The sequence below is a fragment of the Xyrauchen texanus genome, chromosome 44 (assembly GCF_025860055.1).
Source record: "Xyrauchen texanus isolate HMW12.3.18 chromosome 44, RBS_HiC_50CHRs, whole genome shotgun sequence".
NCBI classification, from domain to species: Eukaryota; Metazoa; Chordata; class Actinopteri; order Cypriniformes; family Catostomidae; genus Xyrauchen; species Xyrauchen texanus.
In genome coordinates, this window is record NC_068319.1 from 15,215,673 (window position 1) to 15,243,552 (window position 27,880).

At 36.2% G+C, this 27,880-nt stretch overlaps 2 protein-coding genes across 2 annotated transcripts in view; both read right to left on the reverse strand.

Moving 5' to 3' along the window:
- Positions 1-6,737, reverse strand: part of LOC127636532 (coxsackievirus and adenovirus receptor homolog) — a 75,860-nt gene extending 69,123 nt beyond the window's left edge. Inside the window, exon 1 of the mRNA XM_052117119.1 lies at positions 6,560-6,737. Within this exon, the coding sequence (XP_051973079.1) occupies positions 6,560-6,611 (52 nt within the window). The 5' untranslated portion in view covers positions 6,612-6,737. The remainder of the gene's footprint in view (positions 1-6,559) is intronic.
- A 3,482-nt stretch (positions 6,738-10,219) lies between these two features.
- Positions 10,220-27,880, reverse strand: part of LOC127636868 (EH domain-containing protein 1-like) — a 30,188-nt gene continuing 12,527 nt past the window's right edge. Inside the window, exons 3-5 of the mRNA XM_052117652.1 lie at positions 13,706-14,118; positions 12,960-13,124; positions 10,220-11,999 (exon numbers count right to left, since the gene is read on the reverse strand). Coding sequence (XP_051973612.1) covers positions 11,478-11,999; positions 12,960-13,124; positions 13,706-14,118 — 1,100 coding nt within the window. The 3' untranslated portion in view covers positions 10,220-11,477. The remainder of the gene's footprint in view (positions 12,000-12,959; positions 13,125-13,705; positions 14,119-27,880) is intronic.

Here is a 27,880-nt window from a genome sequence, read left to right on the forward strand (position 1 = left end):
ATTTTCGTCATTACAGTGGAAACAACTTAAAATACTCATCATTTTGGGGCATACAGATACGTGTGAGACAACAGAGACTATAATGGGTCTACTTTTATTTGTGTACACTCATAATAACAACAAAACATTGTGCTTTTGTAAAATAAAGAAAATAAAAAGGGTGAGCTTTCAGCAGTGTCCATGTTCATATTTCTGAAACACGTCACAAAAATGAACTGAAACTCCGCAAATACTTATCACACAAATATGAAGCTTAAGATTTCTACTTTTAAATAAAACAATTCAAATTTAAAACAAATATTCTCCTGCAATGTAATCTGTATGAAACAAAGTGATGTACAGTTTTTACCGGTCCATCTCATTATCTCTAATGTGATCCCACCCACCAGCAGAGCGCGCCATTCATACGCTAATGTGCTGAAACGATCAAGGGAAATGTTAAAACGCCCCCGACTGTGAGGATTTATGTAAACAATTAATTCATGTTACGGCTCGTTTGTAACGATACACAGGCGAGGAAACTTCTGGATAGTAAAGAAGAGTTCATATTTTCCTCAGAAGAAGAGCGGGACTCCGATGAACGTTTTTATTTTGAAGAGAGAATTGATCCAGCCAGAGTAAGTCATTTAGTTTTCATTAGCTCACATGCTATTTTATATAAACACATACATAAGTACATATTTTACTAGTGGGACTGTTTCCAGACTTGTCAGCCAGGATTCAGTGTATTGACATTTTAAATATGCTCCTAATAAGCAAGTTTTAGTTACATTTAAATGCTGTTTTGGCTAAAGCAGGTATTTCAAATGTATGCTATATGATATAAATATGATATTTAATATGATATAAAATAATATGAATGTTTAGACTATATTTGATCTAGTGTTTATGCTGCCTAATTATCATCAATGCTTGTGCTTGCAAATGTTTTCAGGTTAAATGAGTAAAATGCACTTTAAATATTCCCATATTAAAAAATCAGTATATTATAATGATTTCTGAAGGATCATGTGACATTGCAGTAATATGATGCTGAAAATTCAGCTTTGATCACAAATTGCATTTTACAATATATTCAAATAGAAAACTGTTCTTTTAAATTGTAAAATGAGTTCACAATATCAATATTGTTTCTGTATTTTGGATCAAATAAATGCAGTCTTGGTGAGCAGAAAAGACTTCTTTTAAACAGAAGTGTAGGTATAAAATTAAGTAAAGTCTTTATGTAAAGAAAATGTATAGTCAGATTACTTCTTTTAACTTAAAACTTGATATTGATCAAGTTTTAATTGATTAAAACATTCATTCTCTTTCTGTCATATTCCTCATTGATAGGCCCAGGGGAGGGGTCTTTGTCTCCTCAGGTGTGAATTAGAGGTCGACCGATATTGTTTTTTTCAGGCCGATGCCGATCTTTTGAAACCGGGTCGGCCGATGGCCGATTAATGCTGCCGATTTATTTTTATAATTACTCAAGATAGACAAAATTTCTCAACAAATACATTTATTGAACCACTTCACCAATCTGCACTTCTACACTTAAATTAAAAATGTATAATGTAAAAACATATTGTATAAATAATGTATAACAAATATATTAAATAAACAAAGCAGGTGTACCGATTAATCGGTCGACCTCTAGTGTGAATCACATCAATACTCATGATAGTTCACGCCTCCTCGCAAATTACATTTCTAACACTAAACGTGACTTGCAAAAGTTAAAGTACTATATTGTTTTGTATGAATAAGTGATCAGGATGGTTTTCACATAATTTTGTCACAAAAACTCTAGGCTACAAGATCCAGTTCTCAAAAGTCTTGTGGACAAATGTTTAGTATGTGTTATATGGCCTTATTTCAATTACTTAATTTAGTTTTTTCAAATCCATGCATAAACTTTATTTTCTCAAAAATACAAACATGTACACACATGTTGCTCGCATATTATTGTAGCCCAGTTTGTGCTAAATACAGTGTTATCAGACTTTAGCCATTAATATGTTTTTAAGCACCTGAAAAAAGCACGTCAAGGCATGTCAAAACTTCTCCAGGGCCAAAAACACCCTCAGACCCCAGAGGGTTAAGGTTCACTCATTTATTTAAAAGAAACTATTCTGTTGGAGTGTAACAAACCATGTTCTGCTGAATAGGGTTGGGAACTGGTTACCTTTTTTTAATACCAGAACTGTATGATTCTAATAACTTTGTTACTTGAACGGTTCACAAACTTGTAATTTTCCACCGATGTGGACAGAACATTGCACTAAAATACTCTGTAGTTTAATCAAAAGTTTGCAGTAAACACTGTCTCAGTTTGATAAAATGTTGGGGGTTTTACACCAAATTAAGGTTTCAATAACACGTTTACAAAGACACCAGAAAGCGGCTTATTGCGAGAAAGTGCCGTCACTGATTGCATGCCCTGTATAAGCGGTGTATCCTTTACTCCTGTATACATGCGGCTCTTCAGTAAGCAACTTTCTCCACAGCAACAATATATATAGATAGAAGACCGACATTAGGCTACAGAAACATATTAATGTTCATATGTTTAATGTACTGTGTATAATATTGTCCTACGTACACTGTAGCTGACATTTTATTTTAAAACTTTTTTGTAACCCCTGTTGAGCATGAATACAACATTTTATTTTTAATACAAAACACAGGTAATATTACTTGCCTTATCAAATTAATCGAAGAAATATTTGACCAATAAATTATCAAAAATTGTTAGTTGTAGCACTATAATATATAGCTATAATCAATTGCTTTGCATTTACGCCTCTTAAAAGTCTGCGTAAACACGGCATTAAAAATGCGGTTTTAATTTATATCTAATTTGTTATATCTGCTCTGTCGAAGCCTTGAATGATTTCATCATTTCGCAACAGGCTGCTGAGGGCAGTAAATGCATTGAATTTCTTATTTTCAAATAATTCTTCAAAAAGCATGATAAGAATCATTAATGAATGATTAAGAATTCTAAAGAGGAATCTGAACTGGAATTATTAAATTCCATATGATTCCCACCACTACTGCAAAAAATAGCAATCTACTTCTAAAAAAAAGCTGACATACATTTACAGCACATAACAAAGACCACACAGGGGATGCTTTTTATTATTTTGGTTCTACATCAACCTGAATAAATAATGTTTGAAAAAGCACTCGCGCATTCAGAAACTCTCCAACTCTGAGAAGAAAACAAGTGCTGCTCTACATTCATGTTCCAAGGACCCGAGTGGCCGTGTGCCACAGGTCTCCTAGCAACGGTCTCCAGAGTATTTAGGTTTATCAGGTAACTACATCACAGGCCAAGTAAGGTCGAGGAGGTGCTCAGACTAGCATACTGAACTTAAATGGGGTTACAAGACACTACATTCGACCACTTGTGAATAGGAAGGTCCTGCAGGGTTCTTAATAGCTTTTGTAAAGAATACAAGTATGAGTCAAACTTTAGAATGGAGAACCAGATAACATTGAGAAGTTGAGAGTGCATACTACAACATGGGATGGACATAAAGGAGTGAACACACACACACACACACACACACACAGAAACTAAAATAGTGCTGACTGACCAGGGATGTCTGACAGCTTCTGCCTGATGTCTAAGTGAAGGGACAAGACTGTCAGAGCCTATAGAGGTTATTATTGGGAATAGGAATATGTTTTTAATGGACACCGGTGACTATAGGACAGAACAGGGAAGACACATCAGACTACAGGACTGGACAGTGAAAACAGTGTTGTCTCGAAACATTTTCTTTTTCAATTTCATGCAAAATATATTTAAAAATTGACTTTTAAAATGTAAGTACAAAGCTGTCAATAACATGTTTGTGTCTGTTGATGTCTCAATCTAAACAATACTATTAATAAACTATGAGGCAGACTAACAGATGAATTACATAAAGACAATGAAAATAAAAATAAGAGCTCAGCTTCAAACAATTAATTCAATCTAGATTGTGTTATTAATCCATGACAGGAGTCTCCTATCAGCAATTTCAATTAAAAAAAATGACAGATTTGTATCATTACAACTGTAAAAGTGTCATGTTTAAGCACCCATTACAAGTGTATGCATTATATATATTGTGTACAAATAACAACATAGGTGATAATAGCTTTGTAGCCAACATTAAAAATGAACTGGTTGTCTGTTGAGAGTGACGCAAAACACAAAAGGCATTCCATTGTGGTGGAAATCAGTTTGGGCTAGGTTAACAAATAGTAATATGTAATAGTAACAAATGTCACAAACAAGCATACAAAAACATACACTAGAATGTCTACCACAGTAATAGGAAAATGCATTGTTACGCATTATATCCAAGACAAAATGCATCAAAAACAAGCTCAGACACAATCCATGCATTAAAACAAAAACAGGTGTCAAAGCCTGTTTTTATTAGACTAGTTTATCAGTAACCAGTGGCCCGGAAAGTCATTACCCTATCTATCTTTTCAAGTTTCGGTCTTTCCTAGAGTTGGCCTGAAAGCTACACAATCTCTATCTCTAACTAAAGAGCTTGGGTAACCTTTGACCACATCTGCACAAGCTCATAACAGCAGGAGTATATCGTTTCAGATGTAATTTAAGAGAAATTAAGGTAGGGAGTGGATGATTTCTGTGTTAACACTTGTGTTATTCTTTCTCTCTCTACTCATTCTCTTCCTAGTATGAGACACATGTAAAATGCTGCATTTCCTGAGCTATTAACGATCCACAAGCTGGTCAGTCGACAATCAGAAGTGCCCCATAAAGCAGTTTCCAACTCGTCAACATGGCTTGCTTTCTTTAATGATTAGAAGTAATCCATTTTTACTAGAGATGTGACCCCCTAACCAAAACCTCAAAAACCCAGTGTGCCTCTGCCTATCTTCTAGGCTACGGATTTGACAAGGACTTATATGAGGACTGGATAATAAGCAACTTCAGTTTCAGACATGTACAGTAGTCTTCCTTAAGGGGGAGGGAGGTTACAAGTGCTGCTTCCATTGGCAGATGGTCAACTGAAAGAAGCCCCTCTTATGAATTTAAGCCTATTGTGTTAACTGGCAACAAGCAGAAATAATTTAATTAGTTCTTATAAACAATCGTATCTGACCTTGAAAACACACTGAAGTAACACAAATCTGGTTCAACAGGAGCATGAAAAAGACTTCGTATCTTAAAATTAACTGTTCAAATATGCGCAGACTTGCTTGTTATTGTCAATGTCTTGATGAAAATAACACACAATAAAACGTAATTTTCCAAACGTATATTTTTTTTTCTTAAAATATTTTATCTCTAATAGTTATGTAAAGAAAACACACTTTTAAATGAATAACCACGCAGCTTTTATTTAATTCTAATATAACAGTACCATATACGACTTATGGACAATGGACACAAAAAAGCGTTTACCTTTTACAAGTTAAAGGAATATTCCGAGTTCAATACATAAGTTAAGCACAACTGATAGCATTTGTGGCATAATGTTGAATACAAAAAAAAAAAAAAAAAAAAAACTTTAATAATAATTTGGACTGTCCTTTTCTTTTAAAAAAAAAAAAAGTTCAAGTTGCAGTGAGGCACCCACAATGAAAGTGAATGGGGCCAATTTTTGGAGGGTTAAAATAAATGTTATAAAAGCAGTCACATTAAATTTTCTGTTAAAACTTGTGTATTATTTCAGTTGTAATGTTCATTAAATCTTAATTTTTTGTCATTTTACGCTTTGTTGACATTGCATCGTCATTGCAACTTATTTATAAAATTGCCTATAACTTTCCACAGAAAAGGTTAATAAGTGATTTTATCACACTAAAATCATGTTAACAAACATATTGTTTATGTCGTGTGGCTATACTTTTGAAACGGTGAGTATTTTACTGACTGGCCCCCATTGACTTCCATTGAAAGTGCCTCAGTGGAACACAGATTTTGGCCTTGTTTTAAATAAGCGAAACAATTATTTGTGTGGTAATAATCAATATTATGCTGTCCTTTGTGCTTAAATTGTGTTGAACCCAGAACATTCCTTTAAATTATTTAAAGACTATTCCAAAATTAATTATTAAACATTACATTTCAAAAGAGAAAAAAATGAATTCAAATGTGGCACTGAAACTAAGCTGATTTATCATTATACACTGTTATAACAGGCAAATAACAAATTACTTAATTTTATCATCAACAGATACTACATTTAATTTCGTTATGCACAAATCTCGCTGTTGACAGATTTTAAAACCAGTCATTAGAAGTTGAAACCAGAAACTTGATTTCTCTGAAGAGAATTCCTCTTTTTCTTTCAATCCTCAACAAAAATATTGGCTCTGGTCAGTTCTGATTTGGTCAAGTTGGTTTATAGTCGATTTAGATAAAAACACAAGCATATGAAAACTTCGATATAATACAACCACAACAAAAAATAACAGAAATTAATTAGCAAAATGAAGTATAAAGATTTTCAAAAACTTTTAAAGCAAGGTAGCGTGTGAGCTAGTCCACAACCGTCTCGTGTTCCACAGCTTTCAGAAACAGACACGAAAAACTTACCTGTGAGAAGAATTATATTGATTAAACAGAGCCAGGACGTCCTCATATCCATTCCTCTTTCGTTAAGCCACAATTTAGTAACGTATGAGAGTAGAAAACTAACTTTTCCCCACGACTCGTACTGTTTCGTGTTCACTGTTCTTCGCCAGTCTCGCGCAGCATCAGAAGTCCGCGCGCTCGCTCGTGCAGGTGGATTGAGGCTGGAATCTGCACACGTGATTTCCGGAGATATCAGCCGGGAGAACCTCGGTTTACGGCTTTTCACGCCCTCTTGCGTACGCGTAGTACAACAGCACCACCGAATCTCCTTACATCTTTTGACTGAATGACTGGGAAGGACTTACTACTTTAATGCTAAACCTTATCTTAACTCCCCAATTTTCATGGCTGAGTCTACAGAGAGTCTCCTGAGTTCCCCACAAGCATTCATTACAGTTCTCATTTCAGTCTTTTGAGGAATCCAATGTGACCTATATATCAACTGTAAGAACCTGTAAATGACATTATTCAGTTTAATGTGATTTAGGGTTGACATTGTTGTGAGATTTTTCAGTGAAATATCTAATTATTTCCCCATAGGCCCAGATCTGTCACAGCACCAGTTTAACTTTTTATGGGGCCATAAATCAGGCATCTCCACCAACACACTGAGGATAACCGCAAGTGTATGAAGACATACTGTGCCATTCTGTGCCATCCTGGACTAACATTGCACATATTTTCATGATATATCTTCATTTGTAATTCATTTATTAACATTATTGCTTGCTTACACAAAAAAGCTCTGTTAGTATATAAATATAGACCACTTTTGCTATGAACAGTGATCGATGTACAAGACTGAACATTGTATCATATGATATCATTAAGATCATCTCCAAAAAACTCACATTTAGAAATGCTGAGATGTGTATTTACACTATCCAATAATAGCACTTACCAGTGTCAGAAACTAACTTTTAACTTTTCCATTAAAGGGATAGTTCACCCAAAAATTAAAATTCTCTCATGTATTCACCATCATGCCATCCCGGATGTGTATGACTTTCTTTATTCTGCTGAACACAAATGACGATTTTTAGAAAATATCTCAGCTCTTTGGGTTATTTCAGTGCAAGTGAATGGTGACCAGACATCTGAGGGTCCAAAAAGTAAATGAAGGCAGCATAAAAGTAATACATACGACTCCAGTGGTTAAATCCATATCTTCAAAAGTGATGTGGCTGAAAAAAACGATCAATATTTAAGTCCTTGTTTACTATAAATCTCCACTTTCACATCGGAAACTCACAAGTGGCACCTATTTAGTTAGTACGGGGTAATATTTGTACAACCCCAATTCCAACAAAGTTGGGACAGTTTGAAAAATGCTAATAAAAACAAAAAGTTATGTGTGGCAGGGCGGAGGGAGGGGCGTGATTCTACTCACCCGGTCCCTTATCAGGCTAATCAAGCCTCAGTGAGGGATAAAGGCTGACTGCGGAGGATGGTGCGGGAGAGAGAGTTTGTTTACGGTGTGTGTGTGTGTGTGTGTGTGTGTGTGTGTCTGTCATTAAAATATAATTGATATTGCCAAGCCAGTTCTCGCCTCCTCCTTTCCATTGAACTGCATTACATAATGATTTTTAAATTGTATTCACCCTTTGCTATATTGAAAGCACTACAACTACACATAATATGATGTTTTACCTTCATTGTTTTTTGAAAATGTACAGTAATTTCAAATCAGATGATTGCAACACACTCCAAAAAAGATGAGACAGGGGCACTTTAATATGAATAACAATTTGACTAGTTAAAATAACAAGACAATGTGAAACAGGAGATGTTAAACAGGTGAGGCAATCGTGTCATAGTATAAGGATCCTCCAAAAACAGCTTAGTCCTTCAAGAGGAAGGATCATTCAAAACTTGTCAATTTGCCAAATGATGCTTCAGCAAATAATCCAGCATTTTGAGAACAATGTTCCCCAAAGATCAATTGGAATGATTTTGACCATTTCACCCTCTACAGTGCACAATATAGTTACAAGATTCAAGGAATCTGGTCAAATCAAGTAATGAATATCATGAACATGGGTTTGGGATTACTTTAGTTAACCTTTGTTAGTCAACACCACTCGCAGCTGCAAACACAGATGCAAGTTAAGACTTTACTGTGCAAAGCAGAAGCCGTACATCAACACTGTCCAGAAGCGCTGTTGACTTCTCTGGTCTCGTTCTCATCTTAGATGGAAACTAGAACAGTGGAACTGTGTTTTTTGTTCTGAAGAGTCCACATTTCAAAATGTTTTTGAAAAACAAACGTTGTGAACTCCGGGCCAAATTGAAAAGGACCATCCAAGCTATTATCAGCATCAGGTCCAAAAGCAAGTGTCTGTATGGTCCAGGGGTGCGTCAGTGTCTGTGCCCATGGCATGGGTACCTCGCAGATCTGTGAGAACACCATGAATGCAGACAGATATGTACACATTTTGGAGCAGCATATACTGCCATCTAGCACCATATTTTCCAGGGAAATCCCTGCATTTTCCAGCAGCACAACTTCAAACCACATACTGTCCGGATTTCAAGTGTATTGATGTGTAAGCAGAGGGTGCTAGATTGGCCTGACTGCAGTCCTGACCGTCTCCAACTGAGAATGTGTGGTCATTATGAAGCGCATAAAACTGCAACTGATTTGAAATTACTGTACATTAAAAAAAAGAAATGAAATTGTTTAAATTTATATAAAACCTCATATAATGTGTAGTTGTAGTGCTTTCAATATAGAAAAGGGTGAATATAATTTACAAATCCCTAATTTTTGTTTTATTAGCATTTTTCATACTGTAAGAACTTTTTCACAATTGGGGTTGTACTTTTGATTTGAATTTCAGGGGCATTTTTTACTATTATTATTTTTTTAATTATGTTTTCCAATCATATAAAAATACTTTGTCAAACTTTTATGTCAAACACATACATTTAATAAATTTCCTATAATAAATTATCAGTATACTCTCAGTGGGAACTTTATTAGCAACACTATGGTCCTAATAAAGTGCCCTACATGGTCTTCTGCTGCTGTAGCCCATCCGCCTCAATGTTTGACATGTTGTGCATTCTGAGATGATATTCTGCTCACTACAATTGTACAGTGTGGTTATCTGAGTTACTGTAGACTTTGTCAGCTCGAACCATTCTGGCCTTTCTCCGTTGACCTTTCTAATCAACAAGGCATTTCAGTCTGCAGAACTGCCACTCACTGGATTTCTTTTTTGGGCCCATTCTGAGTAAATTCTAGAGACTGTTGTGCCTAAAATCCCAGGAGATCAGCAGTTACAGAAATACTCAAACCATCCCGTCTGTCACAAACAATCAAATCATGCCACGCTCAATTTTCCCCCCATTTTGATGGTTACATTAACTGATTTCTTAACATTAACTGAAGCTCCTGACCCATATCTGCATGATTTTATGCATTGCTGCCACAAAATTGTCTGATTAGAATATCATTTAAATAAGTAGGTGTATATGTGATCCTTATAAAGTGCTCAGTAAGTGTAAATAAATAGATCTTATATTTAATTGTTTAATATGTATACCTTGTGCCAAGATTAGAAAATTAAGCAAATATAATATGTTGCAAATAAAACACAAGGGAATTAATTACTGGGGCATTTGGCAACTTTTTTTCTTTATTGTAGACTACCGGTAGACAAAAAATACATATGAACAGTATTTATGGAGAGTATATAAGCTTTTCATATTGTAGTAGGCTGAGGCAGATAGACCATTATAAGAACAGGCAAAAATAATGACCAATGTGAGCGTGCTATTTACATCACTGACACACAAATCATTCACTTGGACCTCAGTCTGTCTGTTGGATTTCTTGTCACTTACAATGTTCACAAAATTATTTTGAACCACTATGACAGACAATGCAACATCAAATGAACAAAAAATACAAAGGCAAAATTGTTGTCTTGGAGTTTAATTTGTATTTGAATAAAAATGTACAAGATCAATTAGCAAGTCCAATGAATATCCGCAAGTTGGACAAATCATGGACAACAACCTTGAAGTTGACATTTTTTTTCCAGAATCCAGAAGAAAATATGGCGAAGAGCAGAGAAGAGCCATGGAGGGAAAGCAGCTCAAGGGTTGTTGCTTTTTTAATATATACCAGACTCAACAGCACACCTCATGAGGATACGGTTCATTTATTTATGAAATCTACAAACATTAGTGCTCGGACAAAGATCAATTAAGTCAGGCAAATCTAAACAGAGAAGAAAAATGTGAGGAAAGACTCTGATACTGTGAGAAGTGATCAACAATATAAACGACATGGACCATTTGGAAAATTAATGATAGTTTAAGCATGAAGCAGAAACTTTTCTCCAAACATGACTTTAATGTGAGAACACCTGAAGTAACAAAAGTACAGAAAACAACTGTGTAAAAGATAAAAAAAAAAATAAAAATAAATGACAAATTTCACTAACTTTCAATAGTCTATGTGACTACTAAGAGCTTTCTATTACAGCCTTCAGAATTGTTTGGTCATAATGGACCTCCCTGCCAGCATATCATCCTACATGCTTTAATGGAATAAGGCTACATCTAGAATTTGAGAAACACAGTGACAGTGTTATCTGATTTCTTAATATTCTATGTTTTGATTAGATTGCAAACTACTGGTTTAACAAGAGCAAAGAAGATAATGTGAAAATAATAATGAAAACCACAAAATAACTGTAATGATGTATAAGTTAAAAGCTGTTTGGCTCCTTTTCACATCCAACACAAACTGCTTGTTTATTTCATAAATTCTTTGCATATATATTTATATTTATAGACCCCTTTTTCACCCATTTTCATAACTTCTGCTCAGTTTGGCTAAATAATAACATTTATTTTCCCAAATGTGTTACTGTCCTCGTTTAGAAGGAGGCACAAGGTGATCAGGAAGCTCAGCAGGTAATTCGTGACCCTCCAGCTTAACCTTGATGAGGTGGTTAGCCAGGGCAAACTCCTCGTCATCCAGGAACCCATCCTTATCCACGTCAGCAAGCTTCCAGATTTTTCCTAGAACAGTGTTGGGCAGCTTAGATTTGACCATCTCCTTCTTGGCCATGGCTCCTGAAACCTTCCCATTGACAGGTGACAGGGTGTAGAAGATCTCATCGTAAGTTGGTTTGTCTCTTGCCACAATCCACTCCAGCTCATCAATGCCTTCACCAGCTCCCTCTCCATAACCATGCCCGAAAGGTCCATTCATGGTGCCCTCAAAAGCACCACCATGGACAGACTGGCTGGGCATGGCAGCTTCTTCCTGCCTTACAAGGGTCATAAGTTTGGCGATGTCGTTGGCCAGCATGTCCTCCACTGATTCCAGCAGCTTGGGCTTTAGTGCTTGGAACTTTGTGAAGTCCTGACCAGCAAGAATTTCCTAATGAAGACAACAGTTAGCATGCATGTCAGGGAGAGTTAAGTACTCAGAAGATTTTACTAAAATTGAAAATAATAATTTTCAAAAATGAAAATTCAGTCATGGTTTACTCACCCCTGTGTTGTTTTATCCCTATATGACTTTCTTTCCTTTTCTTAACACAAAGAGAGAAATTGTGAAAAAATGTTGTGCTCAGTAATGTCATACAATGGCAAAACACAACACAGTTGCACACAAAACAAGAAACAGAACTTACTAAATATGAATTGATGCATTTCTATGCCCAGCCTTCTGACTACAAACTCTTCAGACATGTTTAGTAAGTTTTGTTCTTTGTTTTTGTGTGCAGCTGTGTTCTGTTGTTGCCATTACTGTGGAGGACATGTTTTTAGATAAATAAAACAAGTTTTCGAGTGAACTCTTGCTCTCGTGCTCTATCATGAACGCCGCGCACTGGAGATAAATGGTCATTGAAGAATTTCACTAAATAATATATTAGATTTTGTGTTGTTTCTCACTAAACCTTATCGTATGCTTTCATAACAATCAGTCTCAATCATTTATTAAGACGCCTGAATTATACTTTTGTGCCTTTTTGACGCTTGAAGAGGTGTTCACCATAAAATGACATTGTATGACATCACTGAGCACAAACTTTTTTCACAATTTCTCCCGTTATGTTAAAAAAAGTAAAAGTCATGTAAGGTTATAACAAAAGTGTGTAAACAATTACTAAACATACATTTTTGGGTGAACTAATCTTTTCATAATATTTTGTACCCCCAAGGTCTTTGTGATGCTGTGAAATATTGTTTGAGTCAAAACTAAATTTAATTTCTGAATAACTGAATCATTTTATTATTGAAGTTACAAAACATCCATTTTTGATTTCTCTGAAAACATTGGGCTATTAAAAACTTTTCTTTTTTTGCAGTTTGCAGCAAACACATTTCCAAGTACCTGCATTTTACTGAGTTTGGGGAAATCACCAGGGGAGATCTGATGCTCTTTTTCAATCTTTGTGTAGATTTCACCCAGGTTGGCAATGAGCTCCTTTTTCTTATTCTCTTTCCCAAACATGTTTGGCATTTCTTTTTTCAAAGCACTGATGATGTAGGCATGAACCTGAAATGATCAAATATTACATAAATCAATGTCAAGGGATTATGGAAAAATCTGAAGTATTTGTACAACTGGAAAATGTGTGTACACCTTTGCAAAAAATGTATCATGGCTTCTATAAAACCATAATTAAATATGTAATCTCCTTCAAACAGTCTAAAAACCTTTTAAAGCTCTTTTTGTAAAAATGTTTTTATATAACAGTGGTAATGAAAATCTAAAGTAACTATAATTTCTTAGTTAACCCTTTTTTAAAATTTTATCATTAAAAAATGTATAAGACTGACTTGCATTGACTCCCAATAGAAGTGACTAAGTACAGACAGAGCTTTAAAAAAAAATAAATAAATAAAAAAATAAAACAAATTGGATCACGTCTGGAATGATGACAATTTTAGAAAGTGACCACATGAGGGCGGCATATACACTCAAACAAATTTCTATGCAGCAATTCCAAAAAAACTGGGAGATATGCTGGTAAAAACTAAAAAGAATGAAAATAAAGTGTTCATCAAGAAGACAGCTCCTATACCATTACTAACTTTAAAACCTTTTTCTACACTTTTTCTCAACTATTTTCTTACTTTTGCTAGACGGGCACGTTTGATTAGGTCATTTAACTTGCGAAGTGCTGCATTACGTGGAAGTCCTTGGATGTCACGGAAAAGGTCTTGCTCCTCTGCCTCAAACAGTTTCCTGTTATCAGGAACCAGCAGTGGCTGAGCCCAGAAAGAGCCGATATACACTCGGATCACCTCTGGAGTGTTGACAATTTTACCAAGAGACCACATGAGGGCACCATACACCCTCATGAGCTGCTGAGTGCCGATCTGGTCAGCTTTGTTGAGCACCACCCGCATCTTGTCCTCATGGTTCTTCAGGGCGCGGATCACCTCAGAGAACTCATCTGAGATGTCCAACTTGTGTGCGTCAAAGAGAAGAATGATGCGGTCCACGCGTTCCGCAAACCATTCGAGCACAGCTGCGAAGTCGTAACCTGAAAGAGGTGCACACTAGTGAGTATTTAAGGACATAACACTTTAAAATCAGTCAATACTTTAACATTAAATGATCCATGAACCCACTTAAACAGTCATTATGCAAAAGGAAATTATACGTGTTTGCACTTCCTGCCAGCCTAAATAAGATGCAGAACACTTATCGATCTTGCCCACATCACTCTACAACACAAACACAAATTCACAAATGGGTACACTCACAATCCAAAATGAAATGTAGTTTTCCTGTCAAAGGAAACCTTTAGCTAAATAAAACCCATCTCTGTCTCACTCTTGCGTGGCATGACTATTGGATCCTGAGGGTGGAGTAAATATGCCCTTTAACATGAGAAATGGTTCTGATGAAGCGCAGTTCTATTTACTACAGCTGAACTGACATCATATCCACTCTCGCTGACAAACAGGAAAAATAAAAAGAAAATTCCTGCGGCGACACTGGCCCGAAAGCAACCCCTCATTCCACAGCCAAGTTTGGTCATTTATTTGCATAAAAGTTTAAAAGATCACAGGAAACAATGGAAAAATTAGAAAAATGTTTTGACAGTAACCAATGTGATGATGCTGCAAAAATACCTTTAAGATGCTGAAATACGAAATTAATTCAGAACAATGAGTGTGATAATGTAATCTTGTGAACACCACAAAAAATGCCAAATACTATCTTTTTGGAAGTCATCTTGAAATAAAATTCACATACTGCATTGCACATTTTGACAAGGTCCAGCATAAATATTGCTAGACTATAAATTTCAATAATAAAAGGCAAAAAATTAAGGTCAACATCCAAAAAGCTTGAGATATTGAGGGCAAAATGTTTAATCAAATTTCTCTACGGTCTATATTCAGTAATAAACAGGCTAATTGCAGAATTTCCAGCCCAACTCTTTTGCTTACGGAGACAGAAGTTACCAATTTACATTTGGATGGTTGAGAGAGAGTGTGGAAGACAATTGCTAGTGCAGAGAACAGGAAGGACTGCGTCCCAGCTCTCAAAGGTAGTGTCAACGTCAGCAGGATGTGAAATCTGGATATGAATCCAACATCGGCATGACTTCACCGCAAATCCTCTCATTTATTGGCTACTACCCTTCACAAAAGAAACATGGCAATACTTATGAAACAGGCCAATCGAATTTTACACAAGATCTAGACCGCCGTGTGGTGATAGGCTTGTGTAGAGAAAGGGTAACGTTTACACATCTATCCTTAAAAACTACAAAAAAAGAAAATGTTACTTGCAAACAAATCTGATTTCGAAATGGACCATAACATACAGTATTTTATATATTTGCTTAAAAATGCGGTTAACAACATTTAAAAAACAAAAAACACTGGTTTAGTATGAAGAGCGTCCATTTCAAAGAAAGGCTCATTTGTAATATTGCCTTCTCCCTGCTAAGATCCAATCCAGACTTTATCCACAATCTCTGCTTGAATAAAGAGAACTAGAGCTGCACCAATACCAATGTTTGAAGATCAATACAATTACCAAGTATTGGCTGATACAGAGTACCGATACAAGTAGTTTTGTGTTTGTATACATATGCCATTCTTTCTAATCTTGATCAAACTGAAGTTTAGTTTGCTTAATTTCCATGGAGCAGTTCGATCTTAACATGCATTTTGAATGCTACACTACAGGTTCACTTTATAGCCTTTACATGTGTATACAACCTAAACAAACTCACCTTTAGAACCTAAAATTTACTTACACTGATGAGCCAAAACATTATGACCACACACAGGTGAAGCAAATAATGCTGATCATCTCCTAACAAGACCACATGTCAAGGTCTGGGTAGATTAGATGGCAAGTGAACAATCAGTTCGCGTAGTCAACGAGTTGAATGCAGGAGAAATGAGCAGGAGTAAAGACCTGAGCAACTTTGACAAGGGCCAAATGGTTATGGCCAGATGACTGGGTCAGAGCATCTCTGAAAAGTCAAGGATTATAGGGTGCTCCCAGTCAGCAGTGGTGAGTACCTACTGACAGTGTGCAAGCGCAAAATGTGGCATGGTGTTGGGCACCCAGGCTCATGAATGCATGAGGGCAGCGAAGCCTATCCCGTCTGGTCCAAACCGACAGAAGTTTTACTGTGGCACAAGTCACAGAAAATTTTAATGATGGTTATGGGAGGAATGCATCAACACACAGTGCATTGCACCCTGCTGCGTATGGGGCAGCATAGTAGCATACCGGTCAGAGTGCCCATGATGGCTCCTGTTCACCGTCGAGCCGTGCGAGCGTCGGAACTGGACCTTGGAGCAGTGGAAGAAGGTCGCTTGGTCCAAAGAGTCATGTTTTCTTTTACATCACATGGACGGCCATGTATGTGTGTGCCGTTTACCTGAGGAAGTGATGGCATGAGTATGCAGTGTGGGAAGATGACATGCTGGTGGAGGGAATGTGATGATCTGGGCAATGTTCTGCTGGGAAACCCGGACTCCTGCCATTCGTGTGGACATCAATTTGGCACATGCCACCCATCTAAACATTGTTACAGAACAGGTACACCCCTTCATGGCAATGGTATTCCCTGATGGCAGTGGCCTTGTTCAACAGGATAATGCGCCCGGTCACACTGCACAAATTTTTTGGGAATGGTTTGAGGAAAATGATGAAGAGATCATAAGTGTTGCCCTGTCCTCCAAATTCCCCAGATCACAATCCGACTGAGCATTTGTAGGATGTGCTGGACCAACAAGTCTGATCCCTGGCGGCTCCACCTAACAACTTAAAGGACTTGAAGTATCTTTTGCTAATGTCTTGATGCCAGATACCACAGGACACCTTCAGGGGTCTTGTAGAGTCCATACCTCGGCGGATCGGCACTGTTTTGGTGGCACGCGGAGGACCAACAGCATATTAGGCAGGTGGTCATAATGTTCTGGCTTATCTGTGTAAATTTCCATTATTAATATTATCATCATCATCATCATTATCATGTTTACATTTCTAAATGCCTTTAGATCTTAATTTGTATAATACATTTTTCACCTGTTTTAGTTGACGGCAAATGGAAGGGTTGTAATATATGATTTTTTTGACCACTTCAGTTATTTTAATTGCTTTTTGTTTCAGTTGAAGTGCAATTTGAATTCAGAAATATCTTTGGTTTGAGTTTTTCATGTTTCAATAAATTAATTACATTTTTAAAACAAAAACAATAAAAGCAATAATATTCACTGATCCCTCAGCCAGGGAGTGGGAGACAATGTAATCAGATAGCACTATATTTGCTATAGAAATATCCTGAACTTATTTCTTTAATATCACCCAGCCCTAGTGGGCAATGCAGCCTTAGTATTGATTGACTGTTCTAGCTTTGTTGTGTTGAGCAACTTTGTTGACAGTTCGACATTCTTTGATTTTTTTCCTTTATCCAGCGTCTTCTTTACACATAACACATGTGATTTTTGGATTTGCAGTGTTTACGAGAGAGAGTGCAAACACGTAAGAGAAGCTGCATATATATATATATATATATATATATATATATATATATATATACACACACCTCACACACACACACAGCAAAAATTTTAGACACTTGGGGAAAATGTTGCATTGTGAGGATGTCTTCAAAAAAATTATGCTATAAATACTTTTCATTTATCAATTAATGTCAAACAAAGTCCAGCAAACATAAAAAAGCTAAATCAATATTTAGTGTGAACACTTTTGCCTTCAAAACAGCACCAATTCTCCTAGGTACACCTGGGTACAGTTTTTCTTGGTTGTTGGCAGATAGGATGTTTCAAGCTTCTTTGAGAATACACCACAGTTCTTCTATCTATTTTGGCTGTATCAATTACTTCTGTCTCTTTGTGTAATCCCAGACTGACCCATTGTTCAGTGGGGGGCTCTGTGGGGACATGCCATCTATTGCAGGTCTCCCTGTTATTCTATTCAATCTGTAATATAAATATTTAGGAGTCTAAAATTCATATTTCCTATTGAAACAATAAAGCTGAAAATTTAAATAACCATTTTAAGACAAATGTTTTTTTTTTAAATCATCTTATGTACTGAAGAGTTTTGCACAGTACTGTACATTTTATATATATATAAACACACACACACACACACACACACACACACACACACACACACACACACACACACACACACACACACACACACACACACACACACACACACACACACACACACACACACACCTGTTCAAAAGTTTTGAAACACTTATTCTTATTATAATTTTTTTTCTTCACATTTTACAATAATAGCAAAGTCATCAAAACTATGGAATAATAGAAATATGGGAATTATGTTGTGACTAAACAAAATCCAAAATAAATCAAAACGGTGTTCTATTTTAGCATCTTCAAAGTAGTCACCCTTTGCCTAGAATTTGTAGAAATGCACTCTTGACATTTTCTCAACCAACTTCTTGAGGCATCACACTGGGATGCTTTTTAAACAGTATTTAAGGAGTTCCCATCTATGTTGTGCACTTATTGGCTGCTTTTCTTTATTATTTGGTCCAAATCATACATTTTAAAAATTTATTTTATCTCTCTTTATAATGAAATAAATTAATATGGTGGCACAATTATATTTTTGTCTACAAAACTAATTTCATACATTTAAGCATACGCCATTAGACCAAAAGATTTTTAAGATCATAAGAAACATCAAGTTTAAAAAAAAGTTTTGAGCGGTAGTGTATATGCAGATTCTGTCTCTCTCGGACGGACCTTATGAAGCCATCTATTTTGCAAAGTGCACCAGACCCTCCTGCAGCAGAGCACCCCCACAACATGATGCTCTCACCCCATGCTTCACTGTTGGGATGGTGTTCTTTGGCTTGCAAGCCTCACCCTTTTTCCTCCAAACATAACGATGGTCATTATGGCCAAACAGTAACATTAGACCAGAGGAACTTTCTCCAAAAAGATCTTTGTACCATGTGCACTTGCCAACTGTAGTCTGTTTTTTTATGGTGGTTTTGGAGCAGTGGCATCTTCCTGGCCAAGCAGCCTTCAGGTTAATTTGATATGGGAATTGTTTTACTGTGGATATTAGGGCTGAAACGATTAGTCGGCATTATCGACAATGTCGACAATAAAACATTTAACAATTTTCCATTGTCGAATAGTCGTTTGATCTAAAATACATCCACAGGTACACCTCCAATTCAGTACACTTCCGATCAGAAGCTAATCGGCTAAAGGCTTGACATCATTGTCTGGAATTTTCCAAGCTGCTTAAAGGCAGTTAACTTAGTGTATATAAACTTCTGACCCACTGGAATTGTGATATAGTCCATTAAATGTGAAACAATTCACCAATTGTTGTAAACTATTGTATCCAAAAATGATGTGTCATGCATAAAGTAGATGTCCTAAACGACTTAAACTAACATGGTTTGCTAATATTAAATCTGTAGAGTGGTTAAAAAAATGTTTTTATGACTTCAACAATATATATTTAATCTACCCACCTACTGGCAAGGTTAACCCTTACACTCTGGAATTTGCACCTCAAGACCCTAGAAACAATATGTAATGTATTGTTAATGTGGATAATTAACCACATAATGAGAAAAAAGGTTCAGGTTTTAGCTGTAGTGTTTAGTAGTGGGAGTCCTTGTGGATCTCATTTGTGCATAAAGATTTGGTCATAAAGTAATTATGCTTAAGCGGTTTCAGAAACAACAGTTCTGCATGTTCCATAGCAAACGTCAGCTGTATATCTGATTTAGACTAGATAAACTGCTACAAAATATGCAACGTTCAAAACGTGGCTATATTTTTGTCCACTTATTTTTAACTTTACCTATTTCCTAAAAGCATGTCCTACAGTTTCATTTAATGTCAAATACTGAAAATATATTTTACATTTCCAGATAATAGACCTCAGAGGTTTTTTTGTGCAGTACTTACTTTCAGTTGCCTCAATGACAATATAGATTTCAGGCTTGATATGAACGCTGTATTGGTGGTGCAACATTTCAGTTAACAATTAACCCTACAACACTCTTTGTGATATTTGATCTTGGGCGTGTTTTCTCTCTCATAATCCTGACAAAGTACATATGAAGACATATATTCAGCAAAAGTAAAGTCTTGATCGCCATGACACTCCAAAAATTTGAAAACTGAAATAAACATATTATAATTAGTATGCCTCAGCTACAATTTTATACCAGAAAGAAAATGTAAGAATTATGGGAGTGGCAATAATGGAAACGTTTTCAGCATTCATGTGTGCTGTGGAAGGAAATGATCTCTTTCCAGTACCAGTGCGTGTAAGTGTGGCACATCTGCGAGTTCCTGGAAAACATGGGGAGAGGAAGAAATGTACAAATCTGCTATAATGATATCCATGAACAATAGCTCAGTTTAATAACTAATCATGGTTTATGCATCACCAGAATGAAGTATAATGAAAGGCATTGGAAAGATCACAGCCTGGAATTCTGATGAAAAGAAATAATGCTTGTTTTAAATAAGCACTTGTACTGCCACTTAATCTAGCCTACCGCCACTTCAAGTACAGTACAGTTACCCGCAGATGTGATTTCAGGAGATAAAAGAATGCAGTAATAGGTAACCTAAGTCTATTCAGTAAAGCACAAACAGATGCTAAGGAGGACAGTTATGAAAATAGACACCCAGCCAAGGTTACTCAGCCATTAAAAATGAAGGCGTTTACTGTGTACAGTAAACAAGAGGTTCTAGAATGGAGCCGTGAGGAACACCATCTAGTACGAGACAAGGACACAGAGCAAAGTTTAGGAAACAAACTAAATAAATAGTGAGAGCACACAGAGGGATCAAAATGTAATTTGAATCCTGATTTACATATTTAAAAACTATTTAATAACAAAAAAAAAAAAAAAAAAAAAAGATCTATCTTAAGACAGTGTTTCCCAACCACTGTGCCGCAGCACACTAGTGTGCAAAGAAAGATTGTCAGGTGTGCCATGGAAAATTCAAAATTCCACAAAATAAATAAATGCATGAAAAAAAAAAACAATTTCAGGGATCCAAACTCCTCACCTTTCAGAGAAATTCACAATTTTTAAACCATAATTTGTCACTTTTGTGATTGTGAAGAGCAATGATTAATGTACAAAAGTGAGTGATATTTATACACACCATATTTCACATGACTCGCGTCAGCGCTGCAGAATACATTGAAGTCTATGAAGTGACTTTACACCAAAGTGTTTTTCACACACATTTTTGCTTCACCAACAATGTCTTTGAGAGTACTAAGCAACAAGCAATATTTAAAAACTGTCTAAATTTGTGAAGACATTGAATGTCTCAATTTCTTTTAATTAAATATTACATTATTGTTTACGAATATCAGAGACCCCAGTTATTGAACTAATTTAAATTCACCAAGAAAACACTTCGACCTAAACATAAACGAGTCCTTTTATTACTTTCTGCTATCAAAGCAACTGCAAGCTTTTTCTCGCTTCCAAAAACATGTTTTCAATGTTTATTGTGCACACCTCCTGCTTTTTTACATGGCAAACTCGTAAAATCGCCCCCTGTGACACTTTCTGCAATTCTTGTCATGTGGAGGGCAATGCGGTGCTTGATGCTGGGTTCAGCCTCCAGAACCAAATTAAAACTGACACGACAAGTCGTCTGTCTGAGGCAGACGCAAAATCTAATGACAATTACCTCAGCATCAGTCTCCCTTGATGCGTTTGATTATGCACAGGCGATTTTAAGTCGATGCGGACCACGAGGCAGATTTGAGTTGTCGACCGAGTTTTGTTCAGTTCATCGTATTTGTTTTTTGTAATATTGCATTGTTCACATGTTGTGTATTAGCGGCCTCCGCTGTCACTGCAGGGGGGCATTCATCTGCTTCGTGTGGTGTCTCTGTTATTCATCTGTTCTCTTAAAAATTAATAAATGCATAATCTGCTATATGCTCGTCCTGTAAATTCATGATTAAAAATGTGAATGAAAATAAAAGCTATTAAATGTCTTCTCATTAAAATATGAAAATTAAAATGACGGGTAATAAGATTATGACGGAATTTTTACAACCCTGTCCGTCAAAATGACGGACGATTAGAAAGTCTAACGCAAGCACTGTATGTGACTTGTTGTTTTTGCATAGCTGAATTTCAAACATTACAAGTAACCGCACTACTAGGATGGACAGAAAACATGGATAAGTTCTTGAAAAGGAAAAATATTGACGATGTTTAGCCTATGTGGGATAGTGTTGTGCCATATAATTTTTTTTGTCGTAAAAAGTGTGCCGTGGCAGAAAAAAGGTTGGGAAACACTGTCTTAAGACAAACTTTGATGTTGGCCTGATTGCTAAGGCATTGCTAGATGGTTGCTAGGTAGTTGTTACAGTGTTCTGGGTGGTTACTAAGGCACTGCTAGGTGGTTGATAGATTGGTAGACAGCTTGACAGTTGGAGTTTAAACTGCTGGCGAACTCTGAACATTCATTCAATGGATGTCTATGTGGTGTTTAGGATATTTGACTGTCATCTATTGGAAAACCTTAAGTCTGATCAGTTTGAAAAATTATAGCACACAAGTCAGAAAGTCTGAAGGTCTGTGCGGAGTTTGGTGCACTTAGACTTACAATGCATAATTTTGGTGTAAGTTTAGAGTTTTTGGAAAACCCCTAACACAAGTTTGTAGAATAACAGTATGTTGGCTTTGGTAAGATCAATATATTGTATCTCCCGAGGCTATTTTTCATTTTTAAATGAAATTTTATGTGAAATTTAGAGTAAATATAATGCTAAATAAAAGTCCATTAAACCGTTATTCAGCATCGGCCAAAAATCAGGATCTGAAATTGTTATGCTAGGTGGAAAAAAGCCTACTAAAATGAAGCAACCTGACTTAAAGGGCATATATGTGCATTTCACTTTTGAAGAGTGCAAACTGCATGTAAAGCCTAACTGAGGTCGGGAAGAAGAAAAGACATGAAGTCAGCAGACTTCACAAGATCAATAACTAACCTCACATGGTCTACGAGTGAGTAGGATGATTTATACAGACAGAATTCATACAATTGTATCCACTTGTCCTCGTGCATCAAGTTATTAAAATGGCATATCAAAACTATTAAAAAAAAAAAAAAGAAAAAAAGGTTGGTTCATTTTTCAGTTAATGACTTGGGAGCAGCCCTTTTCACATTTACTGATCTGTTCTCAGAGCCAAGTCAAGACTCACATTGTTGTGAGGAATGAAATGGGTGGAGATGAGACACAAAGCAATAAAATACAATGCATGAAGTAAAAAGAGAAAAAAAAGGACTGAATTAAAATAGCAAGCATGCTCATCTGTTTCCAAAGAACAACATGATGGTGGCTTGATCTTCAAACAGCCATCTTTTCTATCTGAATTCCCATGTTTTTCAGATCAGTTATATAACCAAGTTTCCCAACTTTTTCTGCCAAGGCACACTTTTTACGACTAAAACAAATTCTACGGCACACCACTATCCCACATAGGCCAACCATCATCAGTATTTTTCCTTTTTAAGAACTTGTCCATGTTTTCCGTCCATCCAAGTAGTGTGTTTACTTGTAATGTTTGAAATTCAGCTATGCAAAAAACTAATTACATTTTTTTTTTATAAAAATTGAAAGGGTCGTATAAATTCCATCAATCTATTATTACCAGTCATTTTAATTTTCATATTTCAAAAGGCAAGACATTTAATGGCTTTTATTTTTGTTCAAATTTTCATTTTTAAACGAGCCCTTAATGTCTCCACAGCACCTGTGGGGTTTTCTCTGTCTTCAACACATCAGCCACAGAAATCAGTGTTTGACATCCTAATATCGTGTTTGTTTGTCTTTTAGTTGAATGTTGATGAATGTTTGTGAGAACAAGAATGAGCTAGTATGATTGTTTATGTGTGTTTGCACACATAGGAGACCAAACAATGTGGCAATGGATAGCTGTATCTGTTGTGTGAAAAGTGAGAATGTGTGTGCATTTAATTTTATCAACGGTCTCCTCATTGGTGTTATTTTGTCATAAACCATACATCATCATATGGTCTCTGTTCAAACACAAAAAAATATATAATCTTAAGTACATTTTATATGCAGATTATGCATATAAAACACAACATATTAACAACACAATATTACAAAAAACAAAAACACGTAAAAAATGAACTGAACAGAACTCAATCGACAATTCAAACCTTACTCCTGGTCCGCATCGCCTTAAACTGGGTGCTCATCTGTGCATAATCAAACGCATCAAGGGAGACTGATGCTGAGGTAATTGTCATTAGATTTTGCGTCTGCCTCAGACAGACGACTTGTCGTGTCAGTTTTAATTTGGTTCTGGAGGCTGAACCCAGCATCAAGCACCGCATTGCCCTCCACATGACAAGAATTGCAGAAAGTGTCACAGGGGGCGATTTTACGAGTTTGCCACGTAAAAAAGCAGGCGGTGTGCACAATAAACATTGAAAACATGTTTTTGGAAGCGAGAAAAAGCTTGCAGTTGCTTTGATAGCAGAACGTAATAAAAGGACTCGTTTATGTTTAGGTCGAAGTGTTTTCTTGGTGAATTTAAATTAGTTCAATAACTGGGGTCTCTGATATTCGTAAACAATAATGTAATATTTCTTTTAATTAAATTGAGACATTCAATATCTTCACAAATTTAGACAGTTTTTAAATATTGCTTGTTGCTTAGTACTCTCAAAGACATTGTTGGTGAAGCAAAAACACTTTGGTGAAAAGTCACTTCATAGACTTCAATGTATTCTGCAGTGGTGACGGGAGTCATGTGAAAGACCCTTAACCTATACAAATATCACTCACTTTTGCACATTTTCCCTGCATGCATGTATGCGTGTGTATAATGTTTTTGTCTTACAATGTACTTCATATAGGAGCCAAAACCTCACATTTTCCATGTTTAGATAATGACACTAGCAGGGCTTTCCTCAAATTTCCCTCCACAGGCATTTAACTACTGTAACATTAATAAAGAGGAAGTTTTAAACACAATAGAGCCGGAATATTTGAATAAATTCAACTTGTGAAGAAACACACTTGCAAAACGCACCACAAGATCTGTAGATACCTTTTAGAGGTGAAGAAACCACTTTTACAATTTTAAATACTCCAAACAACTGTTAGAAAACATGTGCTCATTTTCATGCATCATTTAAAGGGGCAGTTCACCAAAAAATGAAAATTCTGACATCACCCTCATGTTATTCCCAGCCCATGACGTTTTTTTCTATCTTGCATGGTCAGAAAATGAGATTCACAATTCACTTGCTTTGTATGGAAAAAGACACAAAGAAAGTGAATGGTATCGGAGGCTCACATCTCATATGGGTTTGGGACAACATGAGTAAGTAAATGGAGACATCATTTTCATTTGTATGGTGGAGCCATCCCTTTAAAGGGTCACACACACACTTTAAAAATCACTTCATGCTTCACTTAATGGCTTTCCTTTACAATAGCAACTTTGTGGTAAACTTTGTGCATGTCCTCTGAATTCCCGAGCTGCCACTCCTTGTAAGTCATCACCATCTTCACCATCTTTATGGCTCTCATTCTGCCCCAGAGCGAGGAAAAAGGGCAAAGGGCAGCAGAGAATGTTATGCTGGACTCTGACAAAGGGTTTTTACCTCCACCTTTCTCTCTCTCTTGCCCTCTTAATGAGTCTAAGCCTTCGTGACTCTCACACTATGTGTGCAAAAATTCAGTACAAAGTACATTGGATGTGTCTCATATACTGTGTCACCATATGTGATCTCACACATTGCTTATAGGGCCATGTATCACCCCAAAGCCAAGAAAATACTTTTGTCACTAACTAATGATCTTTTTAAACCCGACCGAGGCACTGCCAAGCTCTGGGGGAAAGAGTTGCTTATAAGAGACCACAAGGTGCGGCCCGTTTAAAAGCCAACCTAAATAATTATCATGTGAAATAGAACTGTACAGTTTGGAACACAAGAACATTCTAGAACACCTGTTTATTGTCATCATCAATGCCTGCACTCGTTCAAGGAGCTCATAGGCATTTCTCAAGGTTAGTCTCATATGTATATCTTCATAAGATCACTCCCTTTTAATTAAACAAAAAGCACTGCAGCAGTACCATGGTACAGTGAAAGTGTTACGTGGTAATACAATAGTATTTTTATGTTACAGAACAAAAAAAAAATGACTAAACATATTGTGGCATAACTCGATATTTTGAAATTTGCAACATTGTTTTCTGCCCATGTGATCATAAATGAAATGTCCTGTCAGACATCATAATCTCTCAATCACTTGATTTTACCCCTACAGTGCTTTCTACACTGTTTATAGGGTACACACCTTAAAGTGCTTGAATTTAGCTTTTAGAAATTGAAGTACTGGAATACGTGGAAAAATCGCCTTGTTTTGATGAAAAGTGCTTGAGATTAACACAGACCATTTCCTCTGTGTAATGTGTGTCCATCAAAGATGAGGTCCACTCCACTTTTATTGAATAATGTGTCTTAATGTCCTTTTCATAAGTTACTCCAAGGTACTTAAAAGACATCCATCTAGCGCATCCTTGCTTAGAAAACGACATACGCGATCGGAGTAAACGTTCCCCAGAGGTACAGTTCGTTGGCGGTTGCGTCTTGACTATGCCTTGCTCTCTTATCAGCGTCTCACTGCATAAGCATTAGGCCAGTTCAAACGACTGTATTTAATGAAAAATACTGTCTGTAGTACTACTATGGCACTGGTTCAGGCTACAGTGCAAGACCAATTTATCATAGAACTGTCTTCTGAAGCATTTCTATTCTTTTTTTACTCAATATATAAACTGAATATGAAATGACTAAATATTTTGGCTTTATCATTTTAACAGCCAGATTTGTTCTTTGCAATAATATAATAGCTATTAGGGCTGCACGATTTGGGGAAAATGTCATATTGCGATTATTGAGGTTAATATTGCGATATAATAAACAAATGTTATCATGAGTCAACTTGATTGGTTATCAAGGAAAATGCACAAATTGATTACCGATAATGCTGAAATGTGTATTTTTCAACTCAAACATACAAACTAGCAACAACAACAACTATAAATGCAGTGTTTTCAAATGAAAATATTTTTACAAAATTAATTAATATCTTGGCATTATTGCAATATATGCAAACTTATTTTCTCAATATTACACCTACATAAAATAGAACAATAAATAAGACCATACAAATTTTCAGGAAAATAATATTCTCCAAAAAAACAGGGACATTTTAGCAGGATGTAACATGTACTTTCTATAGACTCTTTTGAAAGGTAAACTGGATATAAAAGTGTGGTTCACTCAAACCACTAAAACTGTTGTTGTATGTGTGTATATACTCTCACCTAAAGGATTATTAGGAACACCTGTTCAATTTCTCATTAATGCAATTATCTAATCAACCAATCACATCGCAGTTGCTTCAATGCATTTAGGGGTGTGGTCCTGGTCAAGACAATCTCCTGAACTCCAAACTGAATGTCAGAATGGGAAAGAAAGGTGATTTAAGCAATTTTGAGCGTGGCATGGTTGTTGGTGCCAGACGGGCCGGTCTGAGTATTTCACAATCTGCTCAGTTACTGGGATTTTCACGCACAACCATTTCTAGGGTTTACAAAGAATGGTGTGAAAAGGAAAAACATCCAGTATGTGGCAGTCCTGTGGGCTGAAAATGCCTTGTTGATTCTAGAGGTCAGAGGAGAATGGGCCGACTGATTC